Genomic DNA, 21,712 nt, shown 5'->3' on the forward strand with positions numbered 1-21,712 from the left:
CCCCCTAACAAAGGGCCAGGCCCCCCTCCTACTCCTCTTTGTTTGGGGCTCTGGGTGAGGGGAAAGAGATGAATTTGCTAATTTGCAAAGCGTGTGAGAATGGTCTTCAGAATTCAGGTGCTTCTTCCCACGGGGCAGGCTCCAGCCCTGCTGGCAGTGCCTTGGTACTGAGCCTTCTCAGCGTGCCCTGTCTGGGGAGGAGGTGCTCTCTGCCTGGGCACGGGGCCATGGACTTTCAAATATTCCTCACCAGCCTCTCGGCTGCAGCCAGGTGTCCTGGGAGTCAGGAACGGAGCATCTTGGGAGTCTCGGCTTCCTTTCTCCTAAGATTCCAAGTGTGAGATTGGAGGGTTGTAGGAGTCCATGGGTCCCACCAGCTTCACTTCCTTCTGCCTCCCCAACCCCTGCCCACTCCTGCCACTGGGCCTGTGGTCCCTGTCCTGCCCTCCCTGGCACAGTCTTCCAGTTTCTCCTGCTTTTTCCATTTCCTCTGCTCTCAGACAGCTTTTCCTGCTGCGTCACCTTCTCCTCCCTCTGTCACCGGCAACATCTCCCAACTGCTCCGGTCCTGATCCCTGTATTGACTTTAGGTCTCCCTGGCTCAGAACAGGCCCCAGCCTGGCCCTGATTACAGTGGGAACTGACTGGGGAGCAGGGAGCTCCAGCTGGGGGAACCCACGACAGCATAGCAGGCAGCTCAGAGAAAACATCAGCCCTGTCTGGAGTAGGATCCCACCCTGCAAACCTCGAATGTCCCACCCGGCGGCAAACTCACATGCCTACAGGCCAGCCAGGAACCTGGGTGAGCAAAGCTGTTGGTATGAGCGGGAGAATATGTGGCAACTGACCCTCCGTGAGTGCTGGAGAGGCAAGAGGGAGTGGTGGGGACTGTGGTGAACTAAAGAAGAAAGCACGCCTATCTTAAGGGGGAGGTTACCTCTCAGAAGTGTGGGCCCAGGCTGCCAGATCTCTGGGCTTTTTAAGGGCAGCTGGAAATCTGGATTTTTATGAGAAATTTCCCAATGTGCAACGTGGATGACTGATTTAAAAGTTGTAAGCATGGGCCCAGGCGGGTAGGCTCACGCCTGTAATCCCAGCACTTTGGGAGGCCAAGGCAAGCGGATCACGAGGTCAGGAGATCGAGACCATCCTGGCTAACACGGTGAAACCCCGTCTACTAAAAATACAAAAAATTAGCCAGGCATGGTGGCGGGCGCCTGTAGTCCCAGCTACTAGGGAGTCTGAGGCAGGAGAATCGCTTGAACCCGGGAGGCAGAGGTTGCAGTGAGCTGAGATCGTGCCACTGCACTCCAGCCTGGGAGACAGAGAGAGACTCCGTCTCAAAAAAAAAAAAAAAAAAAAAGTCGTAAGCGCAGCTCAGTTAGGGCCTCCTGTCAGCCTCTCTGCAGGCTGACTGTTCTGCAGTCTCCAGGGATGAGCAGCCTAGAGGGTTTACCCAGGTCCCATGGGGAGAATGTTCTGGAGCTGAGGCCAGACCCAGGGCTCTCCACCCTCACTCAGTCCTCTAATGTCTTGTCTCATGTGATCTGTGTGTCCATGGACCCCTGAACTTGGGAGGCTGGTGTGGAGCCTTGGGAGGCATCGTATGTGCCTGGCTGGAGTGTGGGGTAGGGTGCCCTGGGGCCCTTCATTCCTGTTCTGGGGCTTGTTAGAGGGTGCCCTTGGGCACCAGGAAATGCTGAGATGAGAAGCCTGGCCATGCACAGCCACTGCCAACGTGTGGTCTCTGTGGCGGGGAAGGAGGGAAGGCAGTGGAGGGGCAGGGGCTCCTACCCACACCATTAGGTCAGCCATATTCCCGAGGCCAAGTGAGGGTCAACAGGCTCCAGGGGTCACACTGGTTACCCGAGTGTTCAGTCCTCAGTGGGCCCTGAGCCCTGTGTTCCTGTCCATCACCCCAGCCCAGCTCATGCTCCTGAGCAGGCCCCGGCTGTCCTGCCTTCCAACCTTGGCTTAGGCCGGGCCTTCCGCCTTGATCCAGTGTCTTCTTGCCCACCCGTTGGGATCCTAGCCATCCTTTAAGTCCCTCCTAAATATACCCTCCCCTGTAAGCCTTCCTCAATTCCCCAACCAGATGTGGATGCCTAGAATCTTCAGGGGGTCTGACTCAGCCCTACATCTGGTGAGTCCTGACAGCCCAGCCCTGCCTGCCCAGGGCACTCATGTCCTTTTGAGACAATGCATTTTGTTTCCACATAGTGAAGACTCTCCTTGGACCCCAGAGTGCTTTGGGGCCACAGCAGGGCACGGTGCAGAGGCCTCAGGCTGCTCAGCCACACTGATCTGGATTTATTTCCAGCCCTGCTCCTCCCTGGCTGTGTGGTCTTGGGGAAGTCACTTAACCTCTCTAAGCTCTCATTCTTTTACCTGTAAAATGTGGGTAACGACAACTCCTACCTTGTAGCAGCATCACGCATTGGCTTGGTGGGCGTGTGATACACAGTTACTGATTGGAGGAACACACTTGTGTCTACCATCTCTGTCCCACTACCAACTCCTCCAGGACAGAGACTGGACCCTCCTCATCTCTCAGTCGCCCCAGTGACTCCACAAGGCTGGTTCACAGCTTTGCACCATGAAGTATCAAACTGAACACAGTTCTTGAGTGGCTCTGGGGATATCCAGCAAAGAGTTAAAACAGTCGAAGGCCCCTCAGAATCCCACGTGACCCTTAGTTGCTGAGCCCCAGGATCTGCGGTAGACAGGCTCCTCCAGACTCATTTTTTGCTGGTGGCTCATGGAAAGTTTGGTTCTCTGAGCTCCAGGCCACTCCCTCTGGGACCTGAGTCCTCACTGAAGCTGGTCCTGCCCTGGAAGAGCGTCCAGGGCTGGCTGCCCGTCTGCGGATCCTTGGCCAACAGTCCCTCCTGCTCTGTCTCCGCCTGACTTCCTGCTGCCTTGGCCTTCTCCCCCAGGACAGAGCAGCAGCCCGCCCCCTCTGGTCACAGGGAGGCCTTTTCTCAGCACCCCCATTCAGAATCACTTTTTGTTTTGGGAAAGAAAGTCTTTTCCTGCTCAAGTCCATAGGCTCTGTGAGCAGCAACCCTGGAAAATTGCGGCCAGGGTGCCAGGTTCAGTGGCTGGTGCCTGTAATCCCAGCTGCTCAGGAGGCGGAGACCATAGAACCACTTGAGGCCAAGAGTTCGAGACTAGTTTGGGCAATGTACCAAGACCTCATCTCTACATTTTTTAGAAGCCAGGCTTAGTGGTTTGTGCCTGTAGTCTCAGCTACTCAGGAGGCTGAGGTGGGAGGATTGCTTTTTTTGTTGTTGTTGTTTTGTGGAGTGTTTTTGAGACAGGCTCTCCTTCTATCACCCAGGCTGGAGTGCAATGGCACAATCACAGCTCACTGCAGCCTTGACCTCCTAGGCTCAAGCCATCCTCCCACCTCAGCCTCCCTACTAGCTAGGATCACAGGTGTACACCACCACGCCCAGCTATTTTTTTTTTTTATGTAGAGACAGGGTCTCACTTTGTTGTCCAGGCTGGTCTGGAACTCCTGGACTCAAGCAATCTTCCTGTCTCAGCCTCCAAAGTGTTAGGATTACAGGTTTAAGCCACCTTACCCAGCTGGGAGGATCTCTTGAGTGACAGGGTAAGAACTCTTCTCTAAAAAGAAAAGAAAACTGTGGGCAGTAGGAGCCAAGGAGGCTTTAGGCATCTGCTGGTCAGAGTGGAACCCTGGCTCCATGGCCCCTCTGAATCTGCTGCTTCACCTCTCTGAACCCCGGTGTTCTCAGATGTGAAAAGGGGAGAATAGCTTTCCCTTCGCAGAGGATTAAATAAGATAAATTAGATGCTCAATACATATTTTTAAAATGTGATCAAAGTGCTTAGCACAAAATGTGGCATGCAGGAACACTCTATATGGGATGCATCTCATTAGCCAGCTCTCCCTTGTACAGATAAGGAAACTGAGGCTCAGCTCCCACCTCCAACCAGCCTGGGGAGAAAGAGGCTGGGAGTTGGTGTGCCTGGAGCCAGGGACAGGCTAAGCTGGAGGCCCAGGCTTGCCAGCACCATCTGTGTGCCCTGAGGACCCAGCCTCAGTGTCCCCATCTATGAAACAAATGGGTTGAACAAGAACAGAGGTCTCTGCAGAGGTGCCTTGGTGGAGGGAGGTGAGCAAAGGTGAGCTCTCTGCCCCCACCCACTCCATGCAGCCTTCTGCTGGGGACCACGCCACGGGAGCTAGGGAGGGGAGCAGCACCCCTCTTCAGAGATGGATTGGGATTGGCTCTGCCTAGTGGGAAGGAAGTCTCATTTCTCCTGCAGGATGAGTTTAAGGATTCAGAGCCCTGAAGGTTTCTCCAGTGAGCCAAATGCCCTGCCCAATCACTAGGAATAGGGGGATACAGGCTAAGCGTGGGCACAGCAATAAAATCATCACAGTCCCAAGCCTGGCTTGACCTTGATTCTGCTGATCCAAGGTCAGGGTCTCAGAGAGCTTTGGGGCTTAGGGTGGTAGGACTTAGAGGCAGGGGAGGGGCCTATGGTCAATATTGATCTAGCTGAGTCAGGGGAGGACACGGAAGTGGGGAGCCTGGGGTGGGGCTCCCTGATAACTGCATCTTCAGGCTGCCATTGTGACTGTGGAAACGGGGTGGGGACAATGGGGGGAGGGGGAAGGGATGCTCCATGCAAATTCCCAAACCTGGGCTCTTACTAAAACTACAGCTGCCTGGACCCCTGCCCAGAAGAATGGCTCTTATTCTCTGAGGGTGGGGCCCAAAACATCTGTATGTTTAGCAAACTCCCTGGTGAATCTGCAGCAGCCAGCTCAGTTCTCACATATGGGGCCCACAGGTTCAGTGTCGTTGTAATATGAGGAAACTGAGGCCCAGGGAGGGGATGTGACTCCTCCAAGGTCACTTTGGGAGAGGATGCTGACAGTCCTGCCTTTTCTCCTGGAAGGAAGGAATCATCCTCCTCCAGCTCCCTCCACCTCCATTTGAGGCCCTGGGTCTGGGAAGGAATGGCTGGGCCAGGGTGTCCTGAGGGAAGTGGCCTCTGAGACGTTGGTAGCCCTGGGTGGAGAAGGGAGGGCAGGGCTGTTCCCAGGAGGAAGGACAAGGAGAGGGCATTTCCACAGGACTGGACCTGCCCCACCTTGCCCTATGCACACCCCCCGGCACCTGCCAGGGGATGTTTCCTGAAAGATTTAGCATGACCCAGGCCTGGGGAAGGCCATTTCCACTGCTGGGGCCTACCCATGCCCGGAGAAGGCACCACATCATGGCAGATTCGAGGCTCACTCAGCCCTTAGACACCTCTGGCCCCCACGGCCTCCTCCCAAGCCTGTTCTGCTCACCCTGCCGCCACAGTTCTGGGCTCCCAGCCTTTGCTCTGGCCTCCACACTCTCCCTGCCTCCATCCCATCAAGTACCCCACGAAGCTTTATCCAGCCCAGTCTCTCCTTCTCCTTCCTCTGGGCTCCTGCACACTTTGCACCTCCAGATCCAGCCCCCATCCCAGCCTTCCTTGAGTTCTTGCTCTCTGCATGTCTCTCGCTGTCTGGAATGGCATCAGAGATTCCTGGGGGACAGGAGTCATGAGACAGGTCTAGCTCATCACTGAGCCCTCCTTGGAGCCCAGCCCAACCACGGCATGCCCCAGGGAAGCAGGTGTGGGAAGCAGGTGTTCACAGCGGCTGAGATCCTCAATCTCACCTCCCTCCCTCGTGCCCTGGGCCATCTTGGGCTGGTTCCTTCCCTCTGGGCACACAGTCTTCTTATTAATGGAATAAAGAGAATAGTAGTGCCCTCAGTGGAGGGGTATGCTAAGGATTGAGAGAGCACCTATAAAAGAGGTGGGGCGTGCCTGGCACTCAGTCAGTTCCCACTGTTGACCGTTGTTATTTCTGGGTGAGTGGAATACTCATGCCCACACAGCCTCCACTCCTCCTTCATTCCAGGGGCACATCTGCCAGGGGTCTTCTCTATGCAAGAATGACGGTATCTGCTGCGTGCATCCAGAGCACGGACAAGATGCTGTCCTGCCTTCAAGGAGCACACAGTTCTGCAGAAACTTGCTTAGGTGACTTCAAACCAGAGATCTGTGGTGAGGAAGGTGGAGCAGATTGTGGAAGCCCACGGAGGGACTTAGCCCAGGGTATGGGGGAGGATGGGAGGGCGGGGGAACTTCCCAGAGAAGATGCTGAAGCCACGTCCTGAAGGGTGAGAAGGTGTCGCAGTGCACTCGGTGGGAAAATGCAGGGGAAACGGCCCTCTGCAGTGCCCTTTGGAGTATGGAGACTGTGGGTGTAGACAACCGAGAGAGAAGGCAGTAGCTGGAAGGGGACAGAGTGTCGAAAGGGGAGGAGATCCTAAGAATCCCAGTCACTCCTCGCTGGCTGTCCAGAGACCAGGGACAGGGCAGCACAGACCAGGGCAGGGGAGGCCCCTGGAGGGAACAGAGCACTGTGCTCTGAGTTAGAAGGCTGGGGTGAGCACTGGTCAGAGTCTTGCAAGAAGTCTCTTTGCCTTTGAGTCTCATTATTTTCATCTTCAAAATAGGACTGTTGTAACTGGGACAAGAGGTGTTGTGAAAGCACTTTGTGAACTGTAGAGCATCATTCTCCTGTGAGGTAATAATAGTGTTTTAAGTGGAGTCGGTACTTTTTGAGAGTTAAAGGGTATGTCACAGGGCATGGTAGACATGCTGGGGCCCAGGACCGCCTGAAACCTGCTCCTGTGCTGCCACCTGCTGGTGAAGGAACACAATGGCCACCCAAGCCCTCAAGGCTTTCTGCAGGGCCCAGGCAGGAGCCACTGGGGCAAGTGAAGGCAGGGCTGGGAGGACGCCTGCCACTAACCCTTGCGGACACCGGTGATGTCCGCAATAATAAAAAACTCTTCATTTTTTATTATTGGCATCTAATTCAAATTTAAAACATCATCCGCAAAGGTGGTAAATGGAAGCCCCCAAGCCTCTCTTGCATTTCTCAGCCTTGGCCTGTGCCCTTACTGTGAAGGTCCTCCCCTGTGTGCAAGGGGCACACTCCCTACAGACACTGCCCCTGGCCATTCCACACACCAGCAGTGAGGATAGACCTGGAAAGCAGCTGGTGCAGGGATTCTGGAGTGCCAGGCACCCGGAGTATGGTCTAGAGGGAACTGTGGGCTCCGATGGGCACCTTTCCTTGGCCCTGTGGCATCCAGGCCTCTGGGCAATGGATGGGTGACCAGCTTGTCTGGTTGGCCTGGTGCTGTCCTGGTTTGAGCATTGAAAATCTCACATAGGTAGCCGGGAAGGTTGGCCACTCTACCGTGGCCTGAAGGTAGCCAAAGCCTCTGCATCACCACTTTGGCTCTGCCCTGCCAGAAGCCAGCAGCTCGGGCTCCAAGGACCAAAGTGTCCCAGGCACTAGGTCCAGACATACATTTATGGGTAAAGAGACCCTTCCTCCCCTTCCCCATTCTTTAAAGCACTCTCTGGCATGATGAGTCCTGGGCACTCGTCTGTGAGGCTGGGCTGAGGGAAGAGACTGGGTGGGGGACTTGCGGAATAACCTCCACATTGTACAGGGAAACTGAGGCCCAGAGGAGAAGAACCTTGCCCCAGGGCCCAAGAGAGATTTTAGCTCTTGGCTGCTCAGGCAACCCATAGCCACCCCTTTGCTCTTGTTGAGGGTACCCCATGTGCCTGGGAGAAAACTGACCCCATCCCTGGCTCTACAGGTGGGGCATGTGGTCTAGGCATAATCCCACAGTGACTGGTTCAGCCTTGAGCATGTGACCACAGTTGGTCCAGTCAGAATGAAGACCAGGACTTTTATTTTGCCATGGGGCAGATCTAGAACTGGAAACTAACAAAAACCTCCCAGCTCAGGGGCTTGACCAAGACAGGGACACACAGAGTGCACAGAAGTTTGTAGCTATTTATTGCACTGAAAACACCAAGAATAAAACAAACGCCCCTTCTTCCCATCCCACCCCCCCAATAGCAGAAAGTTTGAGCAGTGTTCATTCAAGTTCACAGCCACATATTTTTAAAAAAGAAAAGAAAAGAAAAAAGAACTAAAACAAAACCCCAAACAAATAGTAACAAAGAAACCAGCACGGGGAGTCTGGCAAACTCATCCCCCAAAAGGGTCTCCCTTTGAAGGGAGACAGGAGGCCTTGGGTCAGGATTCGCACCATGGTGGGCACAAACCCAGGAGAACACTTTCCTGTAAACGTGTTTGCATGCTGGAGCCAAGGTTTGGACTTGGGTTTGGATTTTTATTTATTTATTAATTATTATTATTATTTTTGCATCTAAAGGATGTTTTGGAGGAGCACAGTTTGTCTGGTGAGGGTAGGCTCTGGGCAGATTTTTCTGCGAGTCTCCCCTGCCTGCCACATCAGGATCATCCCTGGTGCCCTGTGGTGGCACCAGGTGGCTGCCCACCCACAGGCGTGGCCTTCACAGTGGGGGCCATCTCAGCCTGGGGTAGCAATCTGCCTCCACTTCTCTGGCACTCGGAGAGTGACACAGTGGACAGGAGGTGTGTCAGCCAATGAAAGGCAGGACCTCAGGCTCCTCCAGCTCAGTTTCCTCTGGCAGGGAAACCAAGTTCCAGAGAGGGAAAGGAACTTGCCCAAGGTCACACAGCAAGTCTGGTCAGAGCTGGGAATTGAAGCCTACTCACCCCAAATCACTGCTCTCTCCCCTGCAGTCCACTGCTGAAAAGCAGTTGACAGGCACCGAAGAGGGGAATCAGGGGCAGATGGGGGAGGGGATGGAGCCTGACCAGGTCTAGAAGTAAACAAGAGTCCAGCCAGTGACTATCCCTGCCACTTCCTGCAGGTAAATTAGGCTTCACATAGCCAGACGTTTGCTCCTTCATCGGCTGGATGGGAACAAAGAACCCTTTTAACCAATGAGGAAACTGAGGCTGAAGAAAAGCTCAGACCTTGCTCGGTAATTACAGCAGCCCCTGGTGAAGGCCACACCCTCACCCTTGACTGGGGATGGCTGTAGGGAACTGGCAGCTCACAAGGGGGACAGGTGGTTTTTGCCCCTGGGACAATGGGATCACTGGGCCTTACTGGGAAGCCCTCTGGGCCTGGGGCAGGCCAAGAGCCTGCCCCTGGGCCTGGGCAGCAAGGTCTCTGCCAAGGTCAGAGGCCAGTGATGGACCAGCTTGGAAACCAGGAGGCCTGGGCAGCATCTCTCCTGGCCTGCAGACCTGGCGCTGCCTGTCTCACCTGGGCCTGGGCAGCAGGACTTGAGAAAAGAACCCAGCAGACAGCTGGTGATCGGGGAGAGCTCAGAAAATCTCGGATCAAACATCCTCACCAGTTCTGCTCCAACCAACACCCAGGAGGGTCGAAGGTACCGGAGCCTCCTTCAATCCCTGGGGACATGGCTCTTCCTCCCCTAAAATCCTCCAGAGGGGACAGTATCTCATGCTGGCAAAACACGGCCACACAGAGGCCAAAAGCACAGAGAGGCAGCAACATAATTCCGAGTCGGACACTGAGAATACAACCTCTATTTTTTTTTTAGTCCAAAACATGTAGATTGGTTTTGTTGAGTGTTTTCTTCTTTTTGTTTGTTTTCAACATACTTACTGCGTATAAAGTCATGCAAAGAAAACAGTGCAGACAGTAGATCCTAGTGGATGTGCCAAGGTATTCCACTCAGAGTCAATCCCAGGGAAAGAAGGAAAGAGGAAAAGAAAGAGAGAATGCGAACCCGAGGCTGCAGGATGAGGCATGAAGAGTAGAAATTCCCAGTGCTTTGCTGTGGTCATCAGACGCCAAGGGGAGAGAGGCAATGAAGACACACGCTCACGGGCCCCCCTGAGGTGGGTGGGGGGTGCTGGGGGTGGCACACAGATATGGTGAGATGAAATCCTGGGAAGTTCAGTAGAGAAGACCCCAGTTTGCGAGGGAAGCAAAGAAAAGTCCAGATATTTCCATCCTGACAGCCTCCCTCCTCCTCTCTGCTCTGACTTGCTGTTCCTGAGTCAGTGCTGGCATCTGATGCTTCCACAGTCCCAAAAGGAATGCCTGTGTCAGCTCACCTTGGGACCGAAATGGCAGAGAGGCCCCTCTCTCCGGAGCTGAGTCCGCCTTGGCCCCAATAACCACAGGTGACAAGGTCCACCTCAGAGATGACAAAAAAAAAAAACTAGAACAGAAAAAAACTACCCCTCACCCCTCTTCCTACACCCCTTCCAACCTGACCCTTCTCACAATAATCTGAGAAGTCTAGTTATTACATAAATATCCATTAACGCGAAATCCATTTACGAAATACACAGAAATTTGGCTATAAAAAGGCATGCGGTCCAAGTAGAAGTGATACCTAAACGTTGCTTTCTTTTGCCCCCCAAAAACAATTAGATTCCCTCTCTGAGATGTGACGAAGCTGGAATTCTCCAGGGATGACGCTGGGGCAGGGTGGGCAGGTTAATGTTGGAGGTGGACTTCACCAGAAGGAAGCAGAAAGCAAGTAGGGGCACCTGAGAGGGCCACATCCCCCACACCGAGGGAAGGGTCAGACCACCCTGAGGTCAGCACAGGAGGAAGAAGACTTAGGGGAGCACTTTGAGGCAGGAGGCTCGTGGCGTATGCTCTTCTCCCCACTCCTTCAGTGCGGTTGGCTTAGGGGGAAGGGAGTGTCATCTGCCCTTCCCCGGGGACACTGGAAGAGGAGAGGTCTGGGAGAGGGATGGACGGATGCTGCCTTCCTCACCATGCCACCCCTCCTTCTCCCCAGCCCCTGGTGGGCACACAGCCCGGGCATTCTAGCCTACAGCCCAAGACAGGCCAGGCGGACAGCAGCTGAGGCTGGGGAGAGGGGGCCAGGGCCGTGGACACCCATGCCTGAGGAAGCCCCAGCCTGGCAGGGGAGAGGGTGGGGGTGAGAGGTGGGGACATGTGGCCGTTCGCTCTGAAGTTGCGTTGACTTTTGTGAACAAGCAGGTTTTCTTGATGCAGGTACAGAAGTGACGGTGGTGGGGTGATGAGATGGGAGAATTCCAGCAAAATCCACCTGGGAGAACCAGCAGCTCCATTCCACGGACAGAGTGGATCTCTGCGGCACAGCAACGCAGCGACCCCGGCCTGGTCCCTCAGCTGTAAGACACACACACGGGGTGCTTCTCAGGGCATGGTGCTTCCTGCTTGGGCAACCCACCCACCCTGCCGCTTTAGATGGAGTCCAAGCGGTCCCCGGTGGCTCCTGCCCAGCTCTTCCCCCAGACCTGCAGGCGTGGCCCTCCTTCTTGGGGTCTTCCCATCCCACTCTGCTGCCTTTCAGAGCTGAAGGCAGCAGCTTCCCCGACGTAAACCCCTCCAGGGCAACACTCCCATCCTTTACATTACCCTGGGAGGCAGGAAGGAGGGATTCTTACTGGGGCAGGACGGAGGGCGCCCCAGATCTGTGGAAGTGGACGATCTGCCATTTGCCGTCCCGGCGGTGCCAGACGCGGGTCTCCTCCGACTGGGCGGTGCGTGGGATGCCGCCAGCGTCCAGGTACTGGGTGATGCGTATGTAGGCGATGCAGGCTGACTCGTCGCCCATCAGGTGGATGTGGGGATTCAGGATGGTGGTGTGCACGGGCTTGCTGTTCCGGGACCACACTGGAGGCGGGGATGGGAGGGGCAGAGGAGATGCAACCGGGGGCCTCCTGTCTCACTTTCTTCACTTTCTCCACTCCCAGCAGCCCTCTCAATGGAGGCGCCCTGCCTGCCTCATTTGTAGGGAAGGGGCCTCTGTGGCAGAACCCAGCTACCTGGGATCAAGGTAGAACTTCTAGATGATGGGGACATCACATCCTAGTTTAGATACAGTGGAGTTCAGACATGCAGAATTCATCAAACATGGGAAAATGGAATGTTTGAATCATGACTGTTAGCCACATGGAATAAGCCTAGAGGATCATAGAACCAGAAGAGCTGTGAGCACAGTGTCAAATCCGGATCTTCCCAGGTACCAGGCAGGCACATAAACAGCGGGGGCTGAGCTGGGTATAAGATGCTAAATGACAACTGACTCTTTGCCTCTGGGTCAGGGAGGCGATAGGGAGTGATGGGGACTCTGGCGAATAGAATGTCTTGTCCCACCTAAAGAGGGCATCCTGCACACAGCTTCCCTGGTGGTTGCCATGTGAGTGAGACCAGTGTTGACGTGCCTGGTTTTTCAAGAGAATCTGGAAATCTGAATTTTTATATGAAAACTCTTCATTTTTTAGTATTGGCATCTAATTCAAATTTAAAACACATGCAAGCCAAGCGAAACATATCTACAGTTCAGACACGGCCCGTGGACCTGTTAGCCACTTCTACTGAAGATATACAGAATTATGGAAACGTGGAGGAATATGAGTTGTGGAAACGTGGAGGAATGTGAGAATTGTAGAATCTTAGAACCTTGAAATGATAAGGATAGTATTGGTGGTCATGGGGTGAGGTCATGGCGCTTTCCAGAGTTAGGGAGAAATGCATAGTTCTTGGAATCATGATAGGGCTGACAAAGTTCCTGACACCAGCTTCCACCAGATGAAACATGAGGCATCACCAGGACTATTATTATATTAATTCTAGAAACTCGATGTTTTCCTCAAGATAGAAAATGAAAGCATAGAAAGACAATGACCCAGGGAGGGGTTAGACAGTGGAGATCTGTATCTCGGGCTTGAGAGGAGCCCTTCCCTTTGTGTAGCCCGAATATAGGTCTGAATCATGTGAGGCGCTGACTTAAAACACAGCTTCCCCGGCCCCACCCTTAGAGAGCCCAGTTCAAGAATCTCTAATATTAAAAATCTCCCTTCTCCTTCCCTACTGCTTGATCCTGGTGCCAAGCCAGGTTTGTGAGCCACTTATTTCCTGAAAAATGTAAAATGTCTTTTTTTTTCAGGATTGCAGAAAATATCCAATAACACCCATCCCCTAATATCAGAAGCACGCTACACCCAGGCTTTGAATAAGGACTTAAAATTACCAAGTCTTAGGCACCATAGGATAACAGACTTCGAATTTAGGCTCTCAGACATACAGAATGTAGGGTTTCAGCGTCATAGACTTGGGAGTGATTTCAGAGGTCAGAGGTCACCCAGCAGCCCAACTATAGAGTCTGAGGAGGGCTCCATAAGCGTCCCTGACAGCATTCAGGGCTGGAGGCATACAAGACCAACATATCCATTCCACAGATATGCAAACTCAGGTCCAGAGAAGCAATCTGACTCGTCCCAAGCTGGGCTAATTCCTGAAAAAAATGTAGTGGAATCTAAAAGAAGCCAGTTTCGGCCGGAAGCGGTGGCTCACTCCTGTAATTCCAACAGTTTAGGAGACTGAGGCAGGTGGATTGCGTGAGCCCAGGAGTTTGAGACCAGCCTGGGCAAAAAGGTGAAACCCTGTCTCTACAAAAAATACAAAAAATAGCCAGTCTCATAACCTGGTAGGTAGGGAGAGAGAGAGAGAGAGAGACAGAGAGAGAGAAAGTGAGAAAGAGAGAGAGAGAGAGATAATGGACAGATAAAATTAAAAAAAAAAAAAAAGTCAGTTTCCAAGTGAGACTGGGTTAGAACAATCTAGAACAATCCCAGAAGGGACAAACAGAGCTTAGCATTGCTGGGGGCACTGGGCCTTGCTGCAGTCAGCAAGGGCTGGAGTCCTAGGAGGCATTTGTAAAGAAACGCCACCTGACGTGGTGTCTTTTGAAAAGATAGGCGGCTTCCAATATCTACCCTTGTGCATATGGTGGGAGAGAACCAAGTCCTCAACAGGAAAAAATAGGGCCCTGGAGAGTGGAACTTGGCCGGGAGTAACCAGTTACTCTGGGTCTGCCCTTGTGGGTTCTGCCTTGGAGGTGAGCAGATGTTTAAGCCTGGAGTCTGGGGGCCAGCACTAAGATGGGGCCCGCTGCATAGAGGCAGGCCGAGGGCTGCATGGCTTCCTCTCTGTGATTATTTCAATTTTGCCATCCCTGAGCCTTTACAGTTGGGCCTTAGCCTGGTCCCTGCTTTGTGGGGATTGTAAGTTCACACTGGGGGACCAGTGCCCCCAGAGGACAGACTGTAGGATGGTGGCTACCGTGATCAGTGAGGGAGCTCCAGGGTGATAGGGACGTATGGGGTCCAGCTACCTCTCCTTGCATGAGAATTCAGTTATTTTTATTATTATTATTTTAGATGGAGTCTTGCTCTGTTGCCCAGGCTGGAGTGCAGTGGCATGATCTCAGCTTACTGAAACTTGTGCCTCCCAGGTTCAAGTGATTCTCGTACCTCAGCCTCCCAAGTAGCTGAGATTATAGGTGTGCACCACCATACCTGGCTAATTTTTGTATTTTTAGTAGAGATGGGGTTTCACCATGTTGGCCAGAATGGTCTTGAACTCCTGACCTCATGTGATCCTCCCACCTCAACCTCCCAAAGTGCTGGGATTACAGGCGTGAGCCACCACACCCGGCCGAGAATTCAATCTTCCTTGTTAGCCTTGGAGAATTCATTTGATTTATAAAGGAAGATATTGTTTTCTTCTTCACAGCTTTTTGGAGGGTGTCCTTGGCCTTTGTACTCTATAAAGTTCAGTCAGAGAGGATGCAAGCCAAGGTAGGAGTGTCAGTCCCAGTGGGGTTTGCTAATGTGCAGATACAGCAGGTGCTACAGGGAAGGGAAAGGGCACTGGGGTGAGTCAGATCTAGGTTCTGCCACCAGTTTCCTGGGTTCCTTTAGACAAGTCACTTCTCTCTGAGTCTCAGTTTCCCCTCTGCATGATGAAGAGCTGGACTAGATCCTACTTCAGTCACTGAAGTACCTTCTTTGTTATTTTTGCCATTCACAAGTGCCACTGTACGTATTTCATTAAAGTATTTCCTGGGGTGGGCTTGGTGGTTCACACCTGTAATCCCAGCACTTTGGGAGGCCGAGGCAGGCAGATCACCTGAGGTCTGGAGCTTGAGACCAGCCTGGTCAACATGGTGAAACCCCGTCTCTACTAAAAATATAAAAATTAGCCGGGTGTGGTGGCACATGCCTGTAATCCCAGCTACTCAGGAGGCTGAGGCAGGAGAATTGCTTGAACCCGGGAGGCGGAGGTTGCAGTGAGCCAAGATCGTGCCACTGCACTCCAGCCTGGGCAAGAGTGAGACTCAGTCAAAAAAAAAAAAAAAAAAAAAAAAGGGATTTTCCTGAATTGATTCACTTTACTAATTTCTATAGGTTTTCTGTTTTTTGTTTTTTTTTGTGGAGATTGAATCTTGTTCTGTCGCCCAGGCTGGATTGCAGTGGTGCGATCTTGGCTCATTGCAGCCTCAGCCTCCCAAGCAGCTGGGATTACAGGCACCCACCACCATGGCCAGCTAATTTTTGTATTTTTAGTAGAGATGGGGTTTCACCACATTGGCCAGGCTGGTCTCAAACTCCTGACCTCAAGTGATCTGCCCACCTCAGCCTCCCAAAGTGCTGGGATTACATGCGTGAGCCACCGCGCCCGGCTATAGATTTATTTTAAAAGAAAACTTACTGACATAATCATTAATGAACCATCAGTATCATGAATAAAGTTCTAATAATAAGGCCTGTGAAAATGAAAGAAAGTTACATAATCCTTGCACCATGTTCCTGCCTGAAAGAGATCTGAGCCTGAGATTTGCTTTCTCTTTGATAAAGAGGGAAATTACAAAGTGGCAGAGAGGTGTTGAAAACCGGCTAGCACCCAGCAGAGCCTTTCCCCCTGATGGAGCCAGAGTACTGAAAGAGAATTAAGAAGGAAAGAGCTCTCTCACTGTGTAAACTCATGCTGTTTTAAGTGGTGCCCACATACACCTGAAATCACTGTGTAGCCTCAGTGGTACACACCCTTGATTTGGGGGGACCCTGGATATACCACTTCTTAGGTCCTTCCTCCCTGTCCTAAGCTGCATGATTCTAACCTGTGTGTGTTTTGGTTCATCCCTATCTGACCCCCGGCCTAGGGAGACACAGACACAGGCAGAAAGCACCCTGGGTCAGGCCCAGCCTCAACCCCCTGAAGCTCCTGGGTGCAAAGCTGCCAAGGTCTCTCCTGCAAAGGAGAGGCCCAGGAAGGACAGACATGCAGGACAGAGACCCAGACAAACAGGCAGGGGTACAGCAGCGTGAGCTCTGTCCTCCTCTTTCCCAAACTGCCCACCCACAGAGGGCACTTGCATAACAACTCACCAGCCAGCTTGTGACCAGCTGGGCAGCTGGGATGGCCCCAGGCATCAAGATGACTGTAACTCGGGTGTGTGTGCCAGTGGGAAGCCTCCCTTATCTATAATATGGGAATCAAGGCCCTCCCCAGGCTCCTACCAGGGTCATGGGCAGGAGAGGCCTGGGAGGGCTTGTCCTGTGTGTCCCTGGTCTCTGGGACCTCGCCTGCCCCATCTTCAACCACAGGAGGGGCAGCTGGTAGTCGATGGGCCAGGGTTAGGAGAGGGAACCAAGAAGGTACCAACCCCAGTCCACACGGGAGCTTCCTCTTCGCTGGCTCCTGAGCCACCCCTGGGGCCCTGCCCGTCACCCTGCTGTGCCATCCAGCAGGACATGGAACGAGAGCAGACAACAGGCACCACAGAGAGAAGGAATTGCTCACGGTTTTCAAAATAGAATCGATGGAAGTCCAGGCCCTCAACCAGGTTCCCCAGGGCCTCAGGTTCGAAGGCTGTCATGCCAGGGTCGCACATCTTCCTGGGGGAAAGAAGCCAGAGGGAAGAGGGACTGGGGCGGCTTCTCATTGGACCCTTGGAGGGTGAGCCTGTGAAATAGGAATGATTGCACCTACCTCATAGTATCATTGAAGTTAGTAGATGGGAAGGGGCTTGCAAGCTATAAAGTATGGGATATCACTGACTGGTTCGTGCCATCTAGATCCGGGAAGCCTGGGTTCAGGCCCTGGCTCTGCCAATGGCCATGAGACCCCAAGCAAGTGGCTTAACCCCTTTAAGCAAGAGCACCATGAATGGTGTGCAGGGCTGTGCAGTGCACTAAAGGTGCTGGTGGGGAGGCATTTCAGCTTGCTCTCTACTCTCCAAATTGTACTCCCTGGTTCAGGGCGGTGGATCCAGAGGGGTCTTTTTCTAATTTGCCTTCCTGTGGGGTCGGGATGGGGGACACTGCCTTTTCCTTCACATAAAAGTGACTTCTGCTCATCAAGCCAGGTATATACCTGGAAGGGGTGAGTTTTGCTAATTTGAACAAAGGTGCCTATTGTTAACAGCAGCCTTGGCTGTGAGCCTCAGTTTCCTCTTCTGTAAGATGAGAAAAACAGCATTAGATGAGGTAATATCTGGGAGGAGAAGCACAGGGCATGATGGAGGCTGTGTATTTTCAGCTGTTGTTCCCTTCCAGGTCTTAGTCTTCTGGGAGATCCTGACAGCCAGGCAGGGGAAGGGAACAAGCTGTCTTTCCCATCTCCAGGTCTGTGGGATCTTTTGTGGTATAACATGGACACCTGTGACAATAGCAATGAAGCCAGGGGCAGGAAATGTCCCAGGACAAGCAAAGCTCCCAACCCAGGGTAGAATTGGAGACACCCAGGAGAAGATGTCAGGCCCAGCACCGTCTGAGCTGGAGAAAGCATTCGCAGGGTGCACTGTCCCTGCTCTGTCTGTCTGTTTGGGTGACCCCAGACAACTTGCTTCTCTACTCATGACCCCAAATTCTCCATATGGCTTAAGCCAGGGGCTGGGGGACTGTGCTCAGACCAAACGGGATGCCCAGGACCCTTCCAGCTCCAGAATCCCCCAAGAGTGGGGGTCTGGACATGTGGGAGACTGAGCACCCCCACTGAAGAAGCTCTAACCCTGGAGGCACCTGGGTGTTCCTGCCTCCTAGAGTGAAGGGACTTGGAGGCCATCTGCCCCAACTCCATTGTACATATGGGGAAACTGAGGCTCAGAGAGATGAAGGAACATGTTCAAGGTTACACAGGGCATCCTGGACCCCAGAGGTCATGACAATGGGTCAGAACCTAGAGCAGGCTGCAGATGTCAGAGGAGGTGACATCACATAGGTGGGAGGGGTTCCCCAGGACCCCCAGAAGTGCCACTGAGGAGCTTGGGGACCACAGGGGCCACCTCTCTTTCCTTCACTCCCTGGCTATGTCCTTCCAGAGCCACTGGCATGATACATTCCAGGTCCATTCTTTCTAGAACTGGCTGCAAGACCAGCTTAACAGCCTATTTCCATGCTTTTATGCAACACTCAGGTATATACATGCATACGCACCTGCGCACCCTCCTTGTGCACAGTCTCAAATGTGCACACATGTGTACAAGTGCATGCATACACATATGTACACATCACCCTCAGTTCCACACATGCATCTTCTAAGCCCCTTGTTCTTCCAGAGAGAGCCAGTGGCCTTCTAGGGGGCTTTGCCACCTGCTGCTGCTGAAAACTCTCCCACAGTTAGAATGCACCTGGCAGGCCGGGCGGGCTCAGTGGCTCACGCCTGTAATCCCAGCACTTTGGGAGACTGAGGTGGGTGGATCATGAGGTCAGGAGTTCAAGACCAGCCTGACCAACATGGTGAAACCCTGTCTCTACTAAAAATACAAAAATTAGCTGGCGTGGTGGCATGAACCTGTAATCCCAGCTACTCAGGAGGCTGAGGCAGGAGAATCGCTTGAACCCAGGAGACGGAGGTTTCAGTGAGCCGAGATCGCGCCACTGCACTATAGTCTGGGTGACAGAGTAAGACTCCATCTCAAAAAAAAAAAGGAAAAAAAAAAAGAATGCACCTGGTCTGCCAAGCCTTTGAGAGGCAAACTTCAGCTCTGGGCACATTGGAAATCAGGAACAGGCTGCCCAAGGAGCAAACCCCAGGCAGGTTATGCCCAACTCACTTTAACCCAACAATAACCCAACAATAACCCCAAAATAACTCTGCCTTGGTTGGCAGTCTTTGTCCTCCAAAAAGCTTACGTCTGGTCTCCAGGCCCAGACCTTGTCAGCACTGGCCAAAATATTGAGGACTGAGCCCAAAATATTTGCTCTCCCAGGGGCCAGCTGAGGGCCCAAGTAAAGTTTGTTTCTGGGCCAGGCCAGGAAAGGTGTGAGTGAGCAGCACAGGGTGCTCTGGCTCGGCCCCTGCACACACAGCTGCCCCTCCAAAGGCAAGTCCAGGTGTGTATGGGATGTCTCATTTTATGTTATTTTTGTGCAAGCTGCCTTATATCTCAGAGGAGTTCAGATTCTGCTTAGAATTACTTCTGCTCATGCCTGCTCACTGAAGGGATGTGCCCTGTGGATCCTGCCTGCTCCTGCCCATCTGAGGTCAGAAGTCCAAGGGAGTCTAGGGTGAGCACCCAGGCCTATTGGGCAGGAATGAAGGGAACATGCCTCCATTCCCACCTTCCCAGCTCATCTCCTGAGGAGGCCCATGCTGTGATGCTGTCCACCCCCTCTTTCCTTGGGGAAGCAAGGGAGTTTTGTTGGAGTTCCTCCCAGGGAACAAGATGTGAGGAGGAGGAAGTATAGGAGGAGGAGGAGGACTGACATATAGAGCAGTGTCGCGAACAGAAAGCTCAATAGAAGCATCAAGTCCAGATGCAAAATAGAAATATGAGTTCAGCCCGATTCACAGCACATGCAAAGTGAGTGGATGAGGATCAGAGACAAGGACCCCCAAAGTTAGCCATCAGTACCCCCTGAACAACAATCCAGGCAGGACATGCAGAATGAGCCCAGCTGACTCACGTGTAGGACTCAAAATCTCCATTGCTTATGGCTTCAATCAGCTGCTCTGTCACTTTTATAATTTCCTGTTTCCGCACTGTAAGGCAGAAGGGGACACAGAAATAATAATAATAATAATAATAGTGATGGTAATGAAGCACCAACTACCATTTCTTGAGTCCTTATCATGTGCCAGACTCTGTGCTGGGACCTGAAGACCTCATGCAGATGATCTCATTTATCCTCGCATTGCTGCTGGTGGCTAGGCATCATCACCCCCATTCCACAGAAGAAACTGAGGCCCAGAAAGGCAAAAAAAAAAAAAAAAAAGGTGTGAAAGTTCCTCAACTACAAAGGCCAGAGCCAGTGTCTCTGTTGGCGGTCTTTGCCTCTAACACATGGTGGATATTCTGACTCTACGCCTGATGTAAATCCAGGTCTTGGCTCCCAAATACTTATTCCTACCACCTTTGCTTTGCCATGTAAATCAAAACAGGATCAACTGTGACACTGTCACTGATAGCCATGATCCAAGGGCTTTCTTATGGCCAAAACTAGGACCGCTAAGAAAAATCTTAGGGTATACGCATCCCTTGAGCCTAGATGAGCTTCTTGCTCTATTTGGGTGCCGATAGGAATTAGGCACTGAGCTATCCAGAACTTTCTAGGCATAATGAATCCCATTTGCTGAGACCTGGCCCTCCCCTGTCTGCCACTGAAACACCACAAACAGCTGGTCTTTCTGGTGGAGTTAGATGGCCGTCCTATTAGATTTGTGATGTTCTGAGCCTCAGTTTTCCCATCTGTAAAATGAGGACACCACCACCTCTCATTCATTCAGAGCCAAATACATAGTGGGCAGAATCCAGGCTTCAGCTTAGACAGATGTTCATTTAAATGACTGTCCAGGTCCTCAAGCTGTGCAACTGCGGGCCACAAGGTGGTTTGAAGGTCTGTGAAATGGAGATGATAGTGTTCTCCGAGAGTTGTTATGAGGGTGGGGTGATGTGATGTACACGAAGCATTGGCCAAAGCCTGGCACATAGTGGGTGCACCTCATAAGTGCGACCATGTCCTGCCTCCCTAGGCCCCTGCCAGGGGTTGCCTCTCTGCTCTTCACTAACACCCTGGGAGGTAGGCAAGGTCAGCTTCCTCCCACTTCACATATGAGGTGACTGAGCCTCAGTGATGGAGGAATTTGAAGCCAGGTGTCCCGGCTCCTGGCAGAGCCTAACAGAAGCCTTGCTCCATCTCCCAGAGGCAGGCCCCTTTCCCTCCTTCCACAGGCTTAAGCTTGGCTTTAAACCTGGCCAGTTCGTTGGCCCACTGTAGCTGTCTCAGGCGAATAGATGAACACATTGCCAGGATTGCAAGCTCAGGTCTCGCCTCAGCATTTCTCAGTCTGGAAGCCTGGGAGGGAGCCCAAGCCTAGCAGAGGCCCTCACCAGCCCTGTCCTCACCAGTTGCCCATACCACGCCACCCCACACAGGAGCTCACCTCAGGCCCAGAGGACACAGAATCATAGAACATCCAGTCTAGAAGAACCCTTGGAGGCCAGAGTCTCCTTATCAAACTTTAGGGAAACTGAGGCCCAGTGAGGGGGTTGTGATTTGCCCAAGGACATGGCACATACCAAGTGGAGAGCCTGGCTCCTCGCCCAGGGCCTTTTCCATAGGCCCCTGAGGCCCCAGCTCACTGCCTGTCCTAACACTAACCTCACGCAATTGTTTTGCCCGAATGCTTTATCTATGCCCCAACTCATAGATGAGCTCATGGGGGCTGGGCTGTGACATCCCTTGCTCACTGCATCCTGGAGCCTGGAACAGCCTTGGCTCCATAGGCCTTTATCACTGAATGAATGAATAAGTGTACCAGGCCTTGTGCTATGTGCTTAGTCTACGAAGTTCCGAAGCCTCACAGCACAACTCTACTTCCACGTCACAGATGAGCAAACTGAAGGTGAAAGAAGCTAAATAATTAGCTCCAGTGGAGCTGGGACCCTAATCGGAGTTTGCAGCTCTAAAGCCCGTCACATTCCCCCACACCACACCCAG

General features: G+C 52.7%; 1 protein-coding gene across 5 annotated transcripts in view; it reads right to left on the reverse strand.

Moving 5' to 3' along the window:
- Nucleotides 1–9,469: 9,469 nt before the first annotated feature.
- Nucleotides 9,470–21,712, reverse strand: part of CAMK2A (calcium/calmodulin dependent protein kinase II alpha) — a 69,687-nt gene continuing 57,444 nt past the window's right edge. For 2 of the 5 annotated variants that reach the window (XM_054555044.2, XM_054555043.2), the window contains 3 exons: nucleotides 19,679–19,754; nucleotides 11,369–11,597; nucleotides 9,470–11,090 (listed from right to left, as the gene is read on the reverse strand). In XM_054555044.2, the coding sequence (XP_054411019.2) occupies nucleotides 10,704–11,090; nucleotides 11,369–11,597; nucleotides 19,679–19,754 (692 nt within the window). In that variant the 3' untranslated portion in view covers nucleotides 9,470–10,703. 5 annotated transcript variants of the gene reach the window in all.

The sequence above is a fragment of the Pongo abelii genome, chromosome 4, assembly GCF_028885655.2.
Source record: "Pongo abelii isolate AG06213 chromosome 4, NHGRI_mPonAbe1-v2.0_pri, whole genome shotgun sequence".
NCBI lineage: Eukaryota > Metazoa > Chordata > Mammalia > Primates > Hominidae > Pongo > Pongo abelii.